This window comes from Dipodomys merriami, unplaced genomic scaffold (assembly GCF_024711535.1).
Source record: "Dipodomys merriami isolate MVZ:Mamm:240054 unplaced genomic scaffold, mDipMer1.0.p SCAF_274, whole genome shotgun sequence".
Classification (NCBI taxonomy): Eukaryota; Metazoa; Chordata; class Mammalia; order Rodentia; family Heteromyidae; genus Dipodomys; species Dipodomys merriami.
The window spans coordinates 550757-572303 of record NW_027204204.1 but is presented as its reverse complement, the minus strand read 5'-3'; the positions used below and the strand labels follow the sequence as shown (position 1 = coordinate 572303).

The following is a 21547-nucleotide window of genomic DNA, read 5'->3' as shown; positions in this document are numbered from 1 at the left end:
TACTTGAGATATAGCCATGAGATCAACTGCTTCTGGTCCACACATACACACACAGAACCCTCTGGCTAAATGCACTGACTTTTTGAAAAAAAAAAGTAAGAAATAGTAGGCATTTCCAGCTGCTACAATTGGGGCCCGTTTGTTACTCAGCCATGGCTAACAGATACAACATTCCTCCAAGACGCTCCCACCCCCGAAGTTGAAAAAAACACTGAAATTTTCAACCCAAATTGAAAGCAGTACTGGTGCATGGACAAGAATTGAGAGGCTACCCTGCACAACCAAGGCTGGGTTTGGTTAGTGCCCATCCTTGGGGTTCTGAGAAGCAGAGAAAGCGCTCAGAGCTGGCAGGTTCCCAGAGACCCTGTTTGGATAAAGACAACAATCTAGGGATTAAGTGAGTCAGCATCTGTCTAGTTATCCACCAGGGATGAACTTCTGCCCAGGGATGTTTGGTGAGGCCTGGGGCCTTTGGGATGGTCTCAGCAGGGGTGGGGTATGGACGTGTGGATGGAGAGTGCCAAGATGGAGCCCCACTGGGCCCTGCCCTGCCCTGCCAGCTACTCACCAGCGTGCTTTTAAGGTGGAGGGTGTCAGTGAGGACCACATCCGTCTCCCAGTTCTTCACCTTCAGGAAGCGGGGGCCCTTGGAGGGGCTGCCGTTCTTGGTGGGAGACTGTTTGCCGGAGGTGGGGGGCTGGAGGAGAGGAGAGAGCAGAGCATCAGGCAGGGCCTGGCGGGGATGGGAAGGTGTTCCCCACCGCCATGGGGCAGCTTTGCTGTTTCTGGTGTCTGCGGAGCCCCGACTTTCTGGACCCCAGAGATGGAGCCAGGTAGGGGGTTTCTGGAAGTAGGAGAAAAGGAATTCCTTTGAGATCCAGGACAGTGTCTGGCACAGCAAAGTGTGGACTCAGCAGACTTGTTGAGTGAATGGAGGCGATAGTAACTAAGCAGAGAGGATAACACAAGTGCAAAAACCCCACCACAAGTGGGTCCTGGTCCCACTTCTCATCCCCTGTCCTGCCCTTCACATTAGCCTTCTAAGTAGCTCTTGAATCCAGCACCCTTCCCCATCTCTACCAGCTAGCACCCTGGCCAAGACACCACCATCCTTGAGTTGGAACGTTAGCTGTTCTTTATTACCACGTACTCAACACCAAGTACCCAGTAGTACTTAGCATTACATACTACTTAGTTCCAGTACTGTCGTACTATGCTATAAGTGCTATAAGTATTGCTACCATGGGCTATGCTCTCAATATGACCCCCTAAAAGCTTATGGGCTGGAAGTTTATGTTGTAAACATGTAGTATTTGGGGGGCTGGTGTGTTTGGGAGGTGTTAGGGGTCATGACAAGGGGGCCTCATGATGGATTCATGGTTTAGGCGAGGCCGGACCTGGTACATATGCTGTGCCCTGCCTTGCCATGTGATGGCTTGGTATCACACAGCACCACGTTCTTCACATCCCAGCCTCTGGGAGCACGTGTCTCAGAAACCCTGACAGCACCAGCAAACGGACCTGGACAGTCTCCTGAGACCACACTGGGCAGCCAGGGGAGGAAGAGGGGAGCCCGGTGCTCCCCATCTGTCCTTTCTACCCCGCCAGACCCCAGGGTGTCTCGCTTGTGCCTCTGAATGTAAGTGGAGAGGAACAGCACCCCTCCCTCTCTGCTGAAGACCTGGACAGACATGTTACTTCTCTTTTGATCAGTTGTGGGGCTTGAACTCAGGGCCTGGGTGCTGTCCCTGAGCTCCTTCTTTTGCTCAAGGTGAGCATTCTACCACTTGAGCTACAGCGCCACTTCTAGTTTTCTGGTGGCTCATTGGAGATAGGAGTCTCACAGACTTCCCTGACTGGACTGGCTTCGAACCCCCATCCTCAGATCTCAGCCTCCTGAGTAAGTAGGATGATAGGCGTGAGCCACCAGCGCCCGGCAACATCTTCCTTCTTCAGCGCTCTGTGTCTCCTCTCCCTCGTCTTCCAGCAGACCTGCAGCTTAGGGCCTCCGCCTCTGCGCTGATCTCTGATGGCCCTGACAAACTGCATCTTAGAGGAACAAATGCCGCCTTGCCCCTGAGACTGGGTGTTACGCAGCCGGTCTAGCAGCTCTCCAGGCCTCCCACACCGATGGCCCGGGAGCCAAGAAGCAGCCAGAACGCAGAGGGGGAGGACAGACGTGGTGTCTCTAGGGTGTGGGAGGGCAGACGGGGCGCGGGGGGGGGGGGGCGGGGCGGGAGGCAGTGTGGGGCATGGCTGGTGGGGCAGCAGCCGCCAGCTCTCCCTGCTTGGATGGGCGCAGGGAGAGGGACAGGATGGCCCCCCCACGACAGGAGAGGCCATCTGCTCCGGTTCCAGATGTGCACTGGGCTGTGGCTGAGAGCCCAGTGATTGGCGGCCGGGGGAGCCCGCACCACCCTCCTCTGGGCGCCCCAGCGCAGGGCGGGCACACTTGAAACCAGGCTGTTGCACTTGAAGCGTTGACGTTTTAATTAGCCAGCAGTGGCGCTGGGTGACTCAGGAGGGGCATGCGAGGGGACTAATATAGCAGACGGGACCCTGTGTGTGGGGTGTAAAAGACTCAGCCAAGTGGAGGGCCCAAGGGCTCCCCTCAAACACAGTGCAAGTGAGCCTTGGCTGTGTGTGTGTGTGTGTGTGTGTGTGTGTGTGTGTGTGTGTGTGTGTGTGTGTGTGTGTGTGTGTGTGTGTGTGTGTGTGTGTGTGTGTGTGTGTGTGTGTGTGTGTGTGTGTGTGTGTGTGTGTGTGTGTGTCTAAATTTGTAGGAGCAGCTGTGGCCTGTGGGCTTTGGTTCTCAGACTCTTTGGAACAGATGAAGGAGCTTGTCACCCCTGAATACGAGAGGCCCTAAGGCCTCTTTCAGGACCTGGACCGCATGGCCTTCTCCCTGCCCCCCTTCCTTCCTGCTTTCCTCCCCTTCCTCTCCACATAAGAACATAGCAGGAAGGAGGGCCGTCACTGTACTGTGCTGGCACCTGGATCTCTGTCTATGCACACTGCCTTCCAGTTGCTTCGGTGGCCCTGTCAGAGCTCCCCGGGGCCCAGGCCTGCATGGACTCACGCAGTCCAAATGAAGTTGGAATCTGCAGTCTCAGCTCAGGACTCTGGTCTTGACATGGAGGAGAGCAGAGAAGCCCAAGCTGCTGAGCTGAGAGCGGCCCCCGTCGGAGCCAGGTGTGGGGAATACAGATTACTCCTTTCCCACAAGAAGCCCACCCTGAACGGAAAATACCCAAAGTTGAAGGGCTGGGTCCAATAGGTCCTGCCTGTCATCCCAACTCCTTGAGAGACGGAGGTTGAGAGGATCACAGTTCAAGGACAGCCTGATAAAGTGTGGGAGACTCTTTCTCAATCAACAAGCCACGTATAGTGGCATACTCCTGTCACTCCAGCTACTCAGAAGGCATAGGTAAAAGAATCATAGTACAAGTTGGTCCTGAGCAAAAAAATGAGAGCCTATCTTTAAAAAAAAATGGCATCAAGCACAAAAGGGCTGGAGGTATGTGGCTCAGGTGATAGAGTGAATCTCTAGCAATTGGCAGGTCATGAGTTCAAATCCCAGGATGGCCAAGAAAAAAAAAAAAAAGCAAAGGCAAAGCAAAGCAAAGACCTAAGTTGAAAATTCACGGAGTGGCTCTACCGTCTGACCCAGGAGCACCCTAAGCTAGCTGAGCAACCGGCACAGGAGTGTTGGTTGTTTCCTTGGTGATCATGGGGCTGACAGGAAGAACTGAGTGCCCTGCTGTGTGCCACAAGTGTGATTTCTACCAAATCGCACGGCTTCGGCGTCATTGGAAAGTCCGGTCCCGAGCCCCGTGAACACGATCGCAGAACTGTGGGAGGACGGCGGGTACAGAGACGGAGAGGAGGAGAGGCCACAATGGCAGGACTGGGAGAAGATGGGGGTTGGGGTGGAAGAAGAGTCGATGAGAGCCTTGGGGTGTGAGGGAGAAGGAGAAAGAGAAGTCAGTGTGGACTGGGGGTGGGGGTGGGGGTTCTGGTGTCAAAGCCTCTGGAAGGTTCTGGAAGGTTCTAGAAGGTGGCAAGCCTCTTAGCTGATGTTGGGAAGGAGAGGACGATAGACCCTCAGCACCAGAGCCTGGAAGCCATGGAAACAGGGGCTGGGCACCTGCATTCGTAACAGTAGTTGTCATTGTCACCATTGTCACCATCACAATCATAATCTCCCAGCGAAGCCAGCCGAGAGCCATGGTGAGGGCAGTTGACCGTTTGGGGGTTGCTATGGGCTGAATGATGCTCTCCCCTAAGTCACAGGCCAGTATCTTCAAACCCTGGCGGTTGCCTGCTGCAGCTCTAGCTGTCTATGGGGGTTCTCAACGTAGAACGAGGGCGCAGGACCCTCCTGCATCCAATACAGCCGGCGTCCTTGTAAACAAGAGAAAATAAAGGGACTTTGGAGACAGACATGCAAGCCGGGAGGAGGCAGGTCACGTCACCATGAACTTGGCTGTCTCCTCACACCGACAGAGGCCTGGGGCCTGAAGGACGCACCCTGCCAACACTTTGACTTTGTCGTTATGTCTCTGCGATGAGACACGGAGTGTGTAAGGAAGGCACTGGCATGGCGGAGTTTGGTTAGGCAGCCCTGGCAAACGAACCCAGGGCTGCAGCCTGGGCGGAGGAGAGACCCGCAGCTCCCTGCCCCGCCTGCCTGGTTCTGAAATGAGGGCAGAGCACCAGGGCTGAACTGGGCAGTGGGCCATACACACCAGGGGCCAGACGCCACACACCAAGCCCTTCCTGCAGCCCTGGGCAAAGCTACTCCACCCTGTGGGTACCACCTCCCCGTGCCAGCGAGCATAACCCGGTTATGAGCTCAGCGTCCAGGAGCACAGTCCTGCAAAGCAGCAGGAACCCACTCAACCGTGCAATTAACAAATCGCTGCTTAGAGAGGCTGGGAGTCAGAGGCACTGTATTCAAATCGTGGTGGCTAGAAAGGTTGGTCTGCTTACTTTGCTTTTCCTGCCTTACCTCCCCAATTGGACAATATGTTTTGTAGTCTGTAGGGCTAGGAAAAAAGGGCTGGTGAGGTTCAGATCTGGGAGTTGATATCCCAAGATCACAGGCCATGTGGTAGTCACACCTCACCGGACAGCTTTAAACACAAGTCTCATGACCAGGCAGAATGGATAGGCGCACCAGAAATTAATCGAAACCACAAATCCTGTAATTATCTCGTGGCTTCTCTCTTCCCCCACGGTCCTGCTTTGTTTCTGGGTGCATCTGTTCACGAGCCTTAGCTTGCTTAAGGGCGAATGTTGAAATCATGCAAGCTTTTTGCCTTTAAACACCTTGGAATGGCAGAAGAGAAAGGAGGTCATCTCTCTCGTGACTTCTAAGTCTCTGTTTGGAGAGGATTGGGGAAACATATAGATTTAAAACAAAAAAACAAAGCACTCTGACTGACTGAAGGCTTCAGGGAAAAAGATTTGACTCCTGGGTGAGGTTGTACATTGAGAAGTTTCTCTGTCTGGGTCCCTAAAATAGGATATCATTGTCCTGAGAGAGGGACGGCTTGGGCTGAATACACTTACTCCCAAAACACACAGCAAAATACGTGGAAATTCCGTCACAGCCACAATCTACACGCCGCTACACGCCTTCCATTCAGGCCCTATTTCCTGACTCCACCCTGGCCCCACACTCCCCCAGCAGCAGGAGAGATTGAGAGAGAGAGAGAGAGAGAGAGAGAGAGAGAGAGAGAGAGAGAGAGAGAGAGAGAGAGAGAGAGAGAGAGAGTGTGTGTGTGTGTGTGTGTGTGTGTGTGTGTGTGTGTGTGTGTGTGTGTGTGTGTGTGTGTGTGTGTGTGTGTGTGTGTGTGTGTGTGTGTGTGTGTGTGTGTGTGTGTGTGTGTACCAGTACTGGGGCTTGAACTCAGGGCCTGGGCTTTGTTGCTTAATTTTTCCCCCCACTCGAGGCTGGAGCTCTAACCACGTACCTCCAACTTTCAGGTTTTTGCTGGTTTAATTGCTGCTAAGATTCTCATGGGCTTTGCTGCCCTGGCTGGCTTTGAACCTGGATTGTGGGATCTCAGGCTTCTCTGAGTAGCCAGGATTAGAGGCCTGAGGGCACCCTAATGGTGGCTGAATTCTCAATTAAATGAGGGGTCTTCAAGCAGATGGTGGCTCTGTACAGGGGAGCCCAGTGCTGATGGTACCCCACCCCCACCTCCACCCCCTCAGCAGGGAAGGCTCTGTCTCACAGAAATCTCTGGAAAGCATCTTTGCAGAGGGCCTGTTGCCAGAGGACACCCTGGCTTGCTTTTCTGGAAAAAGGGGGACACGGAGGATGCTTTGGGAGAAAACTAGAATTGGGGGCGGGGGACGTATGGGTGCCTGAGTGTGCACATCTGCAGCCTGTCCCAGGAGAGGAAGTTTCTAGAAGTTGAGGCAAATCTTTGATGAAAGGCTGAGCGTTTGGCTATAATAATTCCAAGAGAGTGGTCATGTTTAACTTCCTTTTCTTTTGAGCAATGCTTAGTAAATATCTACTTGGTGCCAGGCTTGGACCAAGCCAGCCCCGTCCATGGCTCACCGGCTTTCTCATGGCACCCCGTTTTCAGGTGAGGAGACAGAAGGTCTGAGAGGCAAAACCACAGCCACAGAGCTGAGCCCTCAGAGCCATGACCTTCCACGGGAGATCTTAACGCCGCGCCCTGTTCCATCCTGGAGCCTGGTCCAAGCAGGCATGAGTCACTGAGTCACAGCCTTGTCCCGACTCACCGAGTGGCCAGGATCTATCAGGAGAGCTCTGGGGGTCCAGAGTCTGAGTTCAGATCCTACCTACAGCACTTACTGAGCCAAGTCACTCCACCTTCTGTGCCTCAGTTTCCTCAGCTGTAACATGGGGATAGGCAGTACCCAGTACCCACGGAGGGTCAGTTCCAGGACCCCCATGAAATGAACATCTAAGCGTGCTCAGGTCCCTGCCTACTAAACGGGAACAATATTATCACAGGACCCAGGCTCACCCTCCTGTCTAAGCTAGCAGCAGATGGTGGCTAGTCCTTAATGAAATGCAAATGCTATGCAAATAGGTGCTCACCCCTTGTCTAAGGAACAAAGGCAATTATACCTGCACTGTTTTTGTTTGCTTTTGGTGGTGCTGGGGTTTGAACTCTCTAGGCATGTATTCTGCCAATTTTTGGCCACACCCCTAGGCCTTTTTGCTTTAGTTATTATTACTACTTTTTTTTTTTTGTCAGTCGTGGGGGCTTGAACTCTGGGCCTGGGTGCTGTCCCTCAGCTCTTCAACTCAAGGCCAGTGCTCTACCACTTGAGCCACAGCACCACTTCTGTTTTTCTAGTGGTTTATTTGAGATAAGCTTCACTGATTTTTCCTGCCAAGGCTGGCTTTGAACCATGATCCTCAGATCTCAGCCTCCTGAGTAGCTAGGATTACAGGCGTGAGCCACGGGCACCCAGCTTTCGCTACTATTATTATAGTACTATTATTGCAGGCAGTTTACTGCTGAGCCATGACCCCTGTCTGACTGATTGGTTTTTGTGCTGGTCTGGGTCTTGAACTCAGGGTCTGGGTGTATTCCTTAGCTTTTCCCCCTCAAAGCTGTCACTGTATCACTTAAGCCACACTTCTGCTTTCTGATTTTGTTCATTAGTTGGAAATATGTGTGTCTCTGTCTTTTCTCCCTGGGCTGGCTTTGATACATGATCCTATGATCTTAGCCTCTTGAGTAGCTAAGATTACAGGTGGGAGCCACCAGCTCCTGGCTTCTTTATATATTTTTAAGGTAGGGTCTTCACTCACTTTTTGCCCAGGCTAGCCTCAAAAATGCCATTTTGTCTCATGAGTAGTTGGGATTACAGGCGTGTACCACCAACGCCCAGCCAGATGCAATGTTTTGAGTCCTCTCCATGTGGTTTGTTGAATCTGTGGACATGGAGTGCTCACTGTTCAGTAACTGGTTGGACTAACGTTGGGAGCCCTGTGGATCTGGAGTGCTGGGTGCAGTACCCGACACTGCCTGATAAAGATCAGCTACTCTTGTTAGGGTTGGCATCCTCTCACACCTCCCTGAATCTGTTAGCACCTATTAGGAAGGGGAAGCTCAGCTCTGTGCGAATGACACATCTGATCGAGGTTAGGCCACTTCTGGGCTCCGCCCCAGAGCTCGGGGTGGCCGCCTCAGTGCTGGGAGCCAGGGACGCCCGGGCTGGGAAGGGCTGCCTATCTGTGTGGCGATCCTGCCACTCCTGGTATTTTCATCCTGACATTATTAACATGCATGAGTCAGGGCTGACTGAGGTCTCCCAGGGCAGGCACCGGACACAGGGGTCCCGACCCCCTTCCAGGGTGGGGTGAACAAGCTGGCTCTGCTTGCAATTTGGAAGCCACCAGAGACTGCACCGAGGCTCAAAACTCACCCGGAAAGATAGAGATGCTTGTGAACAGAATCTGACATTTTGAAAGCAGCCGGGAAGCCCTGCATCCCCGGAGTGATGAAATGCCAGCTCCCATCCAGGCAAGAGTGGGGAGGGCGTTTCGCAGGGAGAAAAGCATTGTGGGAGAAGCGGATGTCCTCATCTGAGGAGAGAGGTTGTTCAGAAGGCCAGGGAGGTGGAGAGAGAGGCCCAGTGGGAACAGTGCCCCGCCCTGGGCCCTGTCCTGCATCACTACGCGTGGGATGGGTGCTCAATTAGATGTCCATCCCCCAGCAGGGCAGAGCCCTGCCTACCCCTTCTCCCTTGTGAAAGCAAATGATGCGTCTCAGAAGGGAGGCTGTAGAGGGCCTGATTCAAATCCTGACAGAACTTGATTTATTATGATGATCTCAGAAAGGGCCGTTGGAATTTTGCCTTAGGTGGTATCAGCACAAAAGACAATTCCAGACATCAATGATGATCCTTAGAGAAGAACTCAGGGTTCAGCCACCATCTTTCCTTCTGTTAGAACATCGTCTTCCACTTCATGCGGGGCTAACTCCTACTTTATTTTCAAAACCCCAGGTCCAAAGTCACTTCTTAAGGTAAACCTTCCCTGATTTCTCATAGCACATTGTGTCCCTGTCCCTTTAAGGCCTATTGCTAAGTGTACTGACCATGAGGGTCTTCTATGCTGGGGCTAGATGTGTGGTGGGATCCAAGGGATTGAGAAATGGAGATCTGACTGATGAAGCAAGGGCTGATTCAACCCACTCACCATGAAAGCTCAAAGGAATGTCAAAGACAAGGATCACAAAGGGCAATCCTCCTATGTCCATCTTGGAAGGATCAGGGATTACATGTATGTGCTACCATGCCTGGCCCTAAAGAATGAAATCCACCTCATCTTTTCTGAAGCACAGGAACCTTGTGATCTCTCATTACCTACCATTTATAATAAATACATAGAGACAAAAAAAAAACATTTAACTTCCATCCTAACTTTAAAAGAAAGGCAACAGCATCAATGTAATACATGACAATGGACGTGGCGTGGATCTGGACACAGCTGGTGTCCAGTCAGAGGCTGCTGCTTTCTGTCTTCCTTTGTTTATGGCTATAGCCCTTCATTTTCAGTTAAGACCGAAACCGTGAAGGACTCTGAACTATTTTAGCTTACTAAACTATTCATGGACCTGAGTCTCCTGTTGCCCACAGTGTGGTATTGATTTTTTTTTTTTTGTTTCCAGTGGGGAATGAACCAGGGCCTTGTACATGCTATGCACATGCTCTACCAGTAAGCTCCATTCCCAGCTCCAGTGTGGCCTTGACTTCTGAAGAAAATACAAGAAGCTTTCATTTTGCTCTTCCAAACATTCCTAGGTGTCAAGCAGCAGGGTCAGGGGTCTGATCGCTATGGGATTCCACATGCTCTTTCTTCCTGGCCAGGCACGAACAGCTACGGGATGCAATTCCCTCCACAGAGCACTGTACCCCCTCCCCTAAGCTGTGTAGGTCTGAAGTCCTTAATTAGATGAGGGCTGAAAGGTGCCATCCAAGATGGGGGTACAGTGAAAAGGAGGCAGGCCATGCCTCCTCCTTCCTGAACTCCCTATTGGTCACTACCCAGAAGCAAGCCACACCCCCTCCTTCCTGAACTTCTCATTGGTCACTATCCCCACGTGGGGGAAAGGAAGCAGGCCACGCCCCTCCTCCCGGAGCTTCCCATTGGTCACTCTGGCTCAGCTTTGCTGCTACAAGGCAGAGGGTGGATGGGAAATACATGAACCTCTCAGGATTGCTCTGGCCTAGCCTGTCCAGGCCAGGGGAAAAAAAGGCATTGCTGATCTCCAGCCAAAGCCAGCCACTCCTGGAAGAGGAAACCGACTCAGCTGTCAACACACATTTCAGCGGATTGGCAAAGGCTAAAATATTTGGTAACAGATGGAGTTGGTGGGGCTGTGGGGAAACAGTCTCCTACTTAGGTGGTAGGATTGGAACAACCCCGTGTGCAGTACAATCGGGCAATCTGTGCCCAAGTCACAAATGTACACGATCTCTAACAATACTACCACCTGTAGGAATTTATTCTACTTATAAGCCCAAGCATGCACCAAATGAGTTATCTGCACACTGTCCCACACACCATAGCATACAACAAAATGGTAGCAATAGCCCAATCCCTGGATATGACATGGGAGCACACAATGGTATAGATGCACAATGGAATATTATGTAGCAGTGAAAAGAACCAAAATCCTCTCTATCCACTAAAGAGACTTATTTCCTAGATATGTTGATACATGAGCAAGAAAGGTATGAACTCTGCTCTCATTTGTATAAAAATAGGAAAAGAATGCATGGGTAATTTGTCTGTGTATGCATATTGTTAAAAGTACATGCAAAAAAAAAACTAAATATTGCCAGCTTTGGGGGAAAGAAAAGCAAGTTTTGTGCCTCTGATCCCTTTCAAACTTGGAACCACATTCAAACAGATCTGAAATTTGAAACATGGCAAGTGTCACAAGCAAATCCAAACAAAACAAACCGAGGAACAAAGCCAGTTCTCATCCCAGGATCAGCCCTCCTGGCCCATCTCCGAGCTCTGAGGCCATGGAGCCTGGCTTCTACCTCGGCTTGGCTGGAGATCCGCCTCTCTCCCTCCCTCCCCCCTCCCCACTTCCCACCTACCTGCAGGGCTCAGGCAGGGGAGAGAGCATAGGTGCCAGGCCAGTGTCCCGAACTTACCTGCTCCTTCTCTGAATACGGGTTGTTGAGGACGACGGGCACGCTGCCCTTCCCCCACAGGTCATTGAAGACTCGGTCATTCTCCCCGCCAAGGGGCAGAGCTCGGTGTGCCTTGCTGTCCAGATCTCTGAAAGGTAAAGGGGGCCAGGTTAGAGGAGGGGGGCCACACGGGATTTTGTGGTTCTGAATCTGTGCAGATTTTCTGCTTTTCCCTGGTGTGCCTTTAGGTGGAGCCAGTGAGCTCTGGGCACCTTCATAAAGAAGCCCAGGTGACATGGGGGGAAAAGGGGTTCCATGATCACGTGCTGGGCTTTACTTTTTTTTTTCTCCCAGACAGCCCCCCCCACCCCGCAACTTCACAGCCCTGGGAACCAGGGAGGCCTGTCTACAGAATGCCACTTAATGGTGGAAGAGGTAGGAGGTGGGCCGGGGGACACAGGCCATTCCAACCAAGGCTTGGGCTTGCTTTGGACACAAATCCAGGATAAACAATGGTTCTGTGAGTACAGGGAGAATAGCATTCAGCATAACCACGTGATCCGTGACCATAGCCAGCACTTACTAAGCGCTTACTGCATGCCAGGCACTTGTGCTTTTTAGTTCATTTAAACTTCGTGACAATGATGGCTAATCACAGTTATAAATAATGTAAGTGCACCATCAGTGTCATCATTGTAACTACGGATATCACCATCGTCATTACCACCACCACCACTAGCATCATCGCCATTGTCACCACCACTATCATTTCGAGAATCCCTATCATCACCAGTGACCATTATGAGCATCTTCATCACCATCATCATCATCCTCATCATCACCATCATCATCATCATCATCACAATCACCATCACCAGGAGGAAACAGATCAAAGAGGTTCGTTCAGTCATGAGCTTACACACAGCTAAACTTGTTTTTGACTCTAAAGCCTTTTTAAATTTTTGTTTTTTAAAAAATTAGTGTATAGGGGCTGGGAAGGTGACTCAGTGGTAGAGCGCTTGCCTTGCAAGCCTGAGGCCCTGGGTTTGATTCCTCAGCACCACATAAGCAAAAAGAAAAAAGCCGGAAGTGGTGCTGTGGCTCAAGTGGTAGAGCGCTAGCCTTGAGCTGAAGAACTGAGGGACAGCGCCCAGGCCCAGAGTTCAGGGCCCACGACTGGACCAAAAAAAAAAAAATTAGTGTATAATCAAAAACACTTAACAGGGGCTGGGAAGGTAGCTCAGTGGTAGAGTGCTTGCCCTTGCATGCATGAGGCCCTGGGTTCGATTCCTCAGCACCACATAAGCAGAAAAAGCTGGAAGTGGTGCTGTGGCTCAAGTGGTAGAGCACTAGCCTTGAGCTGAAGAGCTGAGGGACAGTGCCCAGGCCCAGAGTTCAGGTACCATGACTGGCAAAAAAAAAAAAAAAAAAAAAAAAGAAAGAAAAAGAAAAAAAAACACTTAACAGTGCCTTATCTGTAGATGAACTTTGTCTTTCCCTCGCTTTCTCTTCTCTCTTCCACTCTTTCCCCCTCCCTTTTTCCCTCTCCTTGTCTTCATTCTTTCATCCCTTTTTTCTTTTTGCTGGTCCTGGGGCCTTGAACTCTGGGCGTGGGCACTGTCCCTGAGCTCCTTTTGCTCAAGGCTAGTGCTCTACCACTTGAGCCACAGCGCCACTTCCAGCTTTTTTTGTGATTTAATCAAAGACAAGAGTCTCATGGGCTTTCCTGCCTGGGGTGGCTTCAAACTGTGATCCTCAGATCTCAGCCTCCTGAGAAGCTAGGATGACAGGTGTGAGCCACCAGCACCTGGCTCTTCTCCCTCCCCTCTCCCCCCCAAATCCTCCTACCTCAGCCTCCTGAGATTATAGGTATGCACCACCATGCCTGGCTTTGGAGCCGGATTTCTCCCTCATTAAGCTATCTTGGCTCCATGCCTTTGACCTCTAACAGGCCTAGGACAAAGGCATCTCAGTGAGATGGCGCAGGCTGGCTGTTCTCTGGGATGGAGACAGGACCAGATGGTTCGCCAGCCTTGTGTCACCCCTGTCCCATCCAGGTCTACTTTCCTGTGACATCCGGTTCCTGACTTTAGGCACTGCACCTTGCCCTGTGGTCCAGCTTGGGTCTGATCGCAGGCATTGGGTCTGTCCCTTGTGTAGTTCTCTGTCCTACATCCCCAGCTTTGGGGGAGGCTCCTCTGTCCTTGAGTTTGATGCCTGGACAGTCACCTGAGATGACACAGAAGCCGGGACCCCAGCTTAGAGTGCATGGCCCTCCAGCTGCTCAGCAGGGATCAGCCAGACCCCTCCCTCGGGGATCACATCGTCCCAGTAATCCATGTCACGGCCACTTTCGCGCTTCTTCTTGGAGAGGTTTGCCTTTATCAGAGAGAACATTCTGTTTTGCCCTCTTCCAAATGGCACCAAAATATACCCAGAGTGCCTCTTATTGCAGACATTTCCCCAGTGCATGGTTTACCTACGCGGTGATTAACACAGGGGTTGTCTGGAGAGAACGCTGTTCTCTCACAATGTCCCTCAGCTCCACTGCAGCTCTGAAACTCCCGACCCCAACTTGTCTCATGATCGTGGGTGGGGATGGGCAGAGGAGGAGAAGGTCAATGTACGTGGGCATTGGTACCAAGCCCCAAGGACTTGCACAGAACTCATGTATTCTAATCTCAATAGACATCAACAGCTCAGTTAACAGATGAGAAAACTAAGCCAAGCTGAAATTATTCTGAATTCAGGGACCTGAGCTTGTGAGGCGAGAGCTCCGTTACTTGAGCCAGCCATTCTGCTTTGGTTAATATCTTTGTGCTTTCTTCTCATGTCTAGATAAGACTTGGACCACGATCCTCCTACTCCTTTGCCTCTGAGTAGCCAGGATTATAGGCATACATCACGGCAGTTGGCTCAAGCTGGGATGGTGAAACTAGGTCTGACTGGTACTTCACTCCCTGTTCTTTCTTTGTTGAAAAGTACAGACAAGCAAAACTAGTGAAGAGGTTCCTTCTAGGCCAGAGGCTCCAGAGCAAGAACTTCTCAGAAAGTTTGTTTACAAAAAAAAAAAAAAAATTACAGGGTGAGCTTCCCAGAGGTGATTTCTGGAACTTGTGTGAACTGGCAGGAAAGCGGGCTTCTTTTAGCGTCATTTTCTTTTAAGCCACAAATGCCTGTGTATAAATGATGCCATTGGAGTGTTTTAGCCAACACAAACTTATTTTAGGGTGGTGCCTGAGTAGCAGGAAAAGAATATTGTAAATAAGGGACCGCAGGAAGCATGGAGGTTGTGTTGCTTTGCTTTCATCTCCTCAGGAGCAAATCAGAAGGGAGCTTCATCAGACTCCAGACCCTCCGTCTGTCAGAGACAAGCAGGTCTGAGGGGAAAAGCTGGTCGCCTGGGATTTACCGGTGCCAGGATTCTAAGGAGCAGCATAGCTTGCTTTGCGACCTCACATGCTTTACGGCCTTGTGTGCTTTATGGCCTAGTGTACTTTGCGGCCAAGCAATGTTTTCTGGGCCTACAATGCTTTGAGGCCTAGCAGTGCTTTTAAGGCTTAGTAAACTTGGTGGCCAAGTACAGCTTTGCAGCATTCAGCCATGTGCACACACACAACGTGAGTCCCGCAGCACATGGCAGAACCAGGACGCCTCCTCTTGGTTGATGCCGTCTGGCAGAATCATCTGCCATGATGGAAATGGCTCAAGTCTGTGGCCACTAGGCACATGGTGGCCACGAAGCTCTTGAGACACAGGGGTGTTGTCCTGAGCGACTGAATTTGAAATTTCACTTTGATTAATTTGCATGTAAGGAGTCATGCGTGCTTGTGGCTGCCCTGGGAAATGTAGATACACAGGGTGACATCTTGAGCCCTGTAGAAGCTGACACCCCTTGGTCCTAGAGCTGGTGAATTTGGAGATTCTTGGCTTCTCTTCTGACCCTCCACCTGCCTCTCTTCCTGAGGAACCCCGTGCCTACCTCCTACCCTTCCCTGGATGGACTTTTGTTTCCCCCTGCTGAGAACCAACTCCTACTCATCCATCAAGGCCCACGTAAGCCCCCATCCCTATCTCTGCTGGGAACTAAATAAGGTCGTGCATGGAAAATGCCTAGCACACAGTCGGCACTAACTAAACACAAGCTACGTCTACCTCCATTTACAACAAAGGAGACTGAAGCCCAGAGTGAGGAGTGAGCAGAGGAGGAAGCTTGAAAATGCGGCGTGTCTTTCTCAGGGGGCTCTTAGGAGAAAATCGCTGGCTGGAGTGGGCTCCCCCTGGGGAGCTGTATACTCACGAGGAATCTTAAACTTGAGTATTGGATATTTTCGAGGAATAAAAGCTAACGAATTGATGGTATTCCTCTGGTTAATGCAATGTTGGCAATTATCTGATCATTTCTTTATTAAAAAAACCCAAAATGACAAGGACCTCGCCCAATGAGATGGATTGGGCTTCTGGAAACTTCTGAGTGACCTAGTAATCAGCTGTCACTTTCCTCCACCGCTCCTCATGCTCCTGGATCCCACCCCGGCTCACCCCAGTGAGATAAGACTCCAAGCTGCACCACTACAGATGTCATAGGCCCTGCGTGTTAGAGATATTATGGGATGCTGAGCATCACTGCGGATGTCTTAGCTCCTGGGTATTATGGGATGCTAAGCATCACTATGGACATTGTAGGCTCTGTGTACTGTGGGCTGCTAAGCATCACTATGGATACCTGAGGTCCTGGGTATTGTGAGATGCTAAGCATCACTATGACATCTTAGGCCCTGCATATTATGGGATGCTAAGTATCTCTACAGATACCTTAGGCTCTGTGTACTGTGGGATGCCAAGCATACTACAGACATCTTAGGCCCTGCGTATTATGGGATGCTAAGCATCACGATAGACATCTTACATCCTGCGTATTATGAGATGCTAAGCATCACTACACACATCTTAGGTCTTATGTATTGTGGGATACTAAGCATCACTATGGACACCTTATGCCCTGTGTATTCTGGGATACTAAGCATCGTTACAAACATCTTAGGCCCTGTGTATTTGGGGATGCTAAGCATCACTATGACATCTTAGGCCCTGCATATTATGGGATGCTAAGCATCACTACAGATATCTTAGGCCCTGTGTATTGTAGGATGCTAAGCATACTACAGACATCTTACATCCTAAGCATCACTACAAACATCTTAGGCCCTATTATGGGATGCTAAGCACTACCCAGGCCTTTCCACACTCATTGCCAGTGACAACCTCCCTTCTAACGCTGACAACCAAAGTTGTCTGTGGACACCATGCAGTTGGACCCTTCCTTCCTTGGGATGTAGCACCATAACCTCATACTTCCTATTCCTCCCTGTCCCTGTTCTACAACTAACCCCCTCCACCACCCACAGGTCTGCAAAGACATTTTACTCCTTGTCTCCTGGTCTCAGATGCACTCGAGGGATTTGCCTTCACTAAGTGGCTCCTGTGTCACTTCCTCTCACGTCCCCCCCCTCCACTATTCTGTCTCCGGGGCCAGGTGTGCAGATTTGCCTTCTGCCTGGCACACATTTCCTAGCCTCCTTGGCAAGAGCTAAACTAACTACAGCCCTTTGGATGATCAGACCCAAGACACAAGCCAAGGGCTGGAGTGGCATCTTGTCCTTTGCAGAACCCTTGCCAGGTCTCCCCTCCTCCCATTGACTTCTCAGCAGCCAGGCCCTGTGGTGTCTTGTACAAAAGGGATGAGATCCTAGGCTTGACTTCATAGGAAGCCCACATGTGGGTGAGGGGGTCCAGCGAGGCCCATTTGCCAGCTCTGAAGACCCGGTAGGGAGCAAGTGGGCCTGGCACACAGACAGGCGGGGGCGACTGCTTGCCTAGGCCCAGCCAGGACGGCCAAGGAGCAGCTGGCCCTGGCAGGAAGTCCTGCCCACACTTCCAGTGGGCACCACGCTCTCTCTGACTCCCGCTCCTCCTTGCCCTCCACCCGCCCATGGTCCTTTGGCTTCTGTATCTACCTGTTCTCGAAGTGGAGGGCTGAGTTACAGCAGAAAGACTGGGGGCTGTGGATGAGGGGATGAGGGGTGAAGGTTTTCTCCTTGAGAAGAGAAGCAGCAGATGGTCTTCATAGGTAGAAAACTCTTCTTTTTTTCTGCTTTCTTTTTGCATGTATTAAATTGTACTGGGTGGTTATTAAGGACATTTCTATAGATGCATATAACATACTTGGATCATATTTACCTGCTTTGTTATTCTTGCTTATTCCCTACCCCCCAAAAGTCTGTTTTGGGGATCAGGGGTTCTGCAAACATTGGCACCAAGCAGGGAGTTAAGGGCCCTCAAGCTCAGACACTGTTACTGTTCTTCACTATTATTTTATTTTGCCAGTACTTTGTGTGTGTGCCAGTCCTGGGGCTTGAACTCAGGGCCTGGGCACTGTCCTTGAGCTTTTTTTTTTTTTACTCAAGGCTGGCATCCTACCACTTGATCCATAGCTCCACTTGTGGCATTTTGGTGATTAACTAGAGATAAAGAGCCTCACAGACTTTCATGCCCAGGCTGGCTTTGATCTGCGATCCTCAGATCTCAGCCTTCTGAGAAGCTAGGGTTACAAACGTGAGCCACTGGCACCTGGCTAATATTTGGGTTTTGAGCTCAGGGTTTCATGCTTGCTAGGCGAGCACTCTACCCTGTGAGCCCTGGCCCTGGCCCTTCGTTGCTTTAGTTTTGTTTTGTTTTTTTTTTTTTGATAGAAGCTCACACTGTTTTGCCCAGGAACAGTCTCAGATCATAATTGTCCTACTTCTTCCTGAGTTAGCTGGGATCACAATCATAAGCCACCATGCCTGGCTTGGCAGTTCATTACCAATATCAACAAAGTGGACAGGGTTCTCAAAAACATGCCATCAGAGCTCAGGCTAGTGAAGATAATGGTTAGGTAGGGTTGGGTTTGGATGCTGGGGAACTGGAGAGATTACCCAGCCCTTTCCTGGCCCCTACTGCTGGCACTTTGCCAGGAAGTAGCCTATGCATTCATAGATTTTCCAATATACAGTTAAGTTGGTCCTCCGGATTCAACTCTCTGTGGGTTGAAAAAGCTTCAGAAAAAAAACAACAACCAACAAAAGATATCTGTACTGAATATGTAAAGCTTTTTCCCCTTGCTATTATCCCCTCAACAATACAACAGAATAACTATTTACAAAGCATTTCCATTACATTAGGTATCATTAGTAATGAAGAGATGGTAAAAAGTAGATGGGAGAATGATCGTAGCTTCTAGGCAAAAACCTACACCATTTCATTAATGGCACTGGAGCGTCCACAGATTTTAGTATCTAAGGGGATCCTGGAAACTGTCCCTCTCCTAGGGATACCGGGGGTTGATTATAGATATATTTTTGAGAGGTGAGAAGCCAGATTTTATGAGAAAGCTCTTGATTTCTCTACATCACACAGATCTGTCAAGTTTGCAGCTACATGAGACTCAGAGAGCTGTGGGGGGGAGGGGGAAGGAGCAGCTTCACCTCCAGGCCATGATCTTTGACCTAAAGTAGGTTCAAGCTGGGGAGGTGGGGGGGGGGTCAAGGACCAGAGACTTTGGATGGAGTGGGGAGGAGCTCCTGGGGGCCTGCCCATTGCTGACGTGAATCTCTCAGGACTCATCTGATCCACATGTTGTTTTTACAGAAAGAGAAACGGAGGCCCAGAGAGGTGAAGGGCTTTCCTGAAATAGGTGAGGAATAGGGGGCTGGAGACAGGACATGGTCACTGGACTCCATCCTGTGTGGCCTCAGCCATGGGGACGAGGAGAGCATGTGTCAACATAGGACCTGTTCACAACTGTGCCACAGAGCCAGGTGGATGGGGGAGGAGGCTGGGCTGTGGCCTCCAAAAACCTGAACTTGGACCTATGGCTCAGATGTAGTGTCCCATGAGGGTTCTTGTGTTGCAGGACCTTTAAGGAGGGCAGGGCCAGAGGAAGCTCAGGGCCTTAGGGGGTGGGGCCAGACAGGTGCTCAGGGCCTTAGGGGGTGGGGCCAGACAGGTGCTCAGGGCCTTAGGGGATGGGGCCAGGCAGGAGCTCAGGACCTAAGGGGGGTGGGTCCAGGCAGGAGCTCAGGGCCTTAGGGGGTGGGGCCAGGCAGGAGCTCAGGGCCTTAGGGGGTGGGGCCAGGCAGGAGCTCAGGACCTAAGGGGGCGGGGCCAGGCAGGCACTCAGGGCCTTAGTGGGCGGGGCCAGGTCACAGAAGGCCTCACCTTGGAGAGGATTTAGGTGGCTCTCACCTGGTCCTCTCACAATGGAGATGTTGGAAATGGAGGGCTGAACCTCACCTCACTCCGGCTTCCTGCTGTGCCATGTCAGCTACCTGGATGTCCACAACAGAGCAGGGCTAATTCCAGTGCCTACCCTTGAGCTTCCAGAACTGCGAGCTAAAGAAACAGCACTTCTTTATAAAGTAGCCAGCCTTAGGGATTTTGTTATAATACTCCAAGGTTACTTTACAGATGTGGTGGGAAGTTTGAAATCTTGAGTGGCAGGTGGACCTGGATGATCCTAGTGGCCCTGGGTGCAGTCCCGTGTCCCTACAAGGGACAGGGGATAATCTGACTATGAGAGACGGGACAGAGACACTGAAGCCAATCCTAGGCATGAGGATGGAAGGAACAGGCCACACACTACAGAATGCTAAGACTGGGGCTCTGGACGCTAGGGAAGGCCAGGCAACGGAGATTCCAGGAAAGAAACTGCTCACTGATACCCTGATGGAATCCCAGACCAGCCAGCCACACTTTAGACTCAAGACCTCTGGAACTATGAGAACAGAAGGGAGCTGCTCAAAGCAACAGAGTTAGAAATAACTTGTCACAACCGCGTATGGTGGCACACACCTGTAATCCCAGCTGCCCAGGAGGCAGAAGTAGGAGGATCCAGAATTTGAGGCCAGCCCCAGCATAGACCCTATCTCAAAAATGAAATCCAAATGAAAGGGCTGCAGGTGTGGCTTAAGTGGTGGAGTGCTGCTCTGGCATGTTCAAAGCCCTGAGTTCAAGCCACAGGACCACGTACATGTACACAAAATAATTACAGTGAAGGAGCTGAGGGAGTGCTGTGTGTGTGTGTGTGTGTGTGTGTGTGTGTGTGTGTGTGTGTGTGTGTGTGTGTGTGTGTGTGTGTGTGTGTGTGTGTGTGTGTGTGTGTGTGTGTGTGTGTGTGTGTGTGTGTGTGTGTGTGTGTGTGTGTGTGTGTGTGTGTGTGTGTGTGTGTGTAGGGTGGGGCTGACCTGTTAATACAGATGGATGCTGGACTGGACTGGGGACTTTGGCCTTGGCCTCCTTAAAGCCTCCCTCAGGGCAGTGAGCTGAGTAACCTGGATATTCTCCTCAATACAGCATTTTAAAGCGACAGTTCCCAAAGCAGAACCCCAGGTCTGCCAGCTTCCGACCTGCCTCCAGGACTGGAGGATGGACGGACCGTTTCTGGGTGAATGTTGCTTCTCCTCCACGCAATGGCTCCCTTTCCCCAAGGTGGCCATGAGCAGCAGGAGGCGAATGAGAGCAAGAGCAGGGGTGAGGTGGGGCTGTGAAGCGGTCCAACCCCCCCAGAACTCCCAGACTGGCAGGGGCGTCCTGGACGTTGGCCCCATGCTTAGAAGGCCTCCTTGTGGCCAACCACCAGCATTTAGGACACAGAGCTCACCCCACCCCACCCTTACCCCCAAAGTCTAGACCAGGAGGAAAGGGCCGCACAACCACACAACCTGCATTCTGGCTCTGAGCTGACACCCTCCGGCTACATCTCACATAGAAAGACAGCTTTAAAAACATGGTTTTACACACACACATACACACACACACATGCAAACTTGGGTAAATCAAGGAAAGATAGACCCACTGTCTTACTAGGAGCTGCGTAGCCAGGGAAACACTGCTGCTTGTATATGACCACATTGAGACACTTGTGTCTTTGGTAGCTGATGGTCCCGGATGGGCCTCAATGCTATGTGTAGGGGTGCAGACATCTAACCTAAGACTGAGGTCACCCCGGCTCCAGATGATATGTCCCAGGGCAAGTTACTACATGGTGTCTCCTTTGTTTTATAGTTAGAACATGGAATGGATGAAAAAAATACACAAACTCCGGGAAGGTTCTTTTCTTTCTTTTTTTTTTTATGATATTGGGGTTTGAACCCATAGCCTAGTGCTTGCAAGAGGGGCACTATCACCGTAGCCTACCTCCATGCCTTACAGATACATGTTTTATTTCTCTGGTTAGGGTCCTGTGTTCTACCCCAGGCCAGCCTCCAACTGTGACCCTCTTACTATGCTTGCAAGTGACCCCATCAGCCCAAGAGGGCCCCCCACTTCCCATAGATGAGATGAAGCTCCACCCTCAGAG

At 51.0% G+C, this 21547-nt stretch overlaps 1 protein-coding gene across 3 annotated transcripts in view; it reads right to left on the bottom strand.

The window, feature by feature from the left end:
- The window catches only part of LOC138837703 (nitric oxide synthase 1), an 85275-nt gene that overhangs the window by 44516 nt on the left and 19212 nt on the right, over positions 1-21547 (bottom strand). For all 3 annotated transcript variants that reach the window (XM_070036648.1, XM_070036650.1, XM_070036649.1), the window contains exons 3-4: positions 11170-11296; positions 569-697 (exon numbers count right to left, since the gene is read on the bottom strand). In XM_070036648.1, coding sequence (XP_069892749.1) covers positions 569-697; positions 11170-11296 — 256 coding nt within the window. The remainder of the gene's footprint in view (positions 1-568; positions 698-11169; positions 11297-21547) is intronic.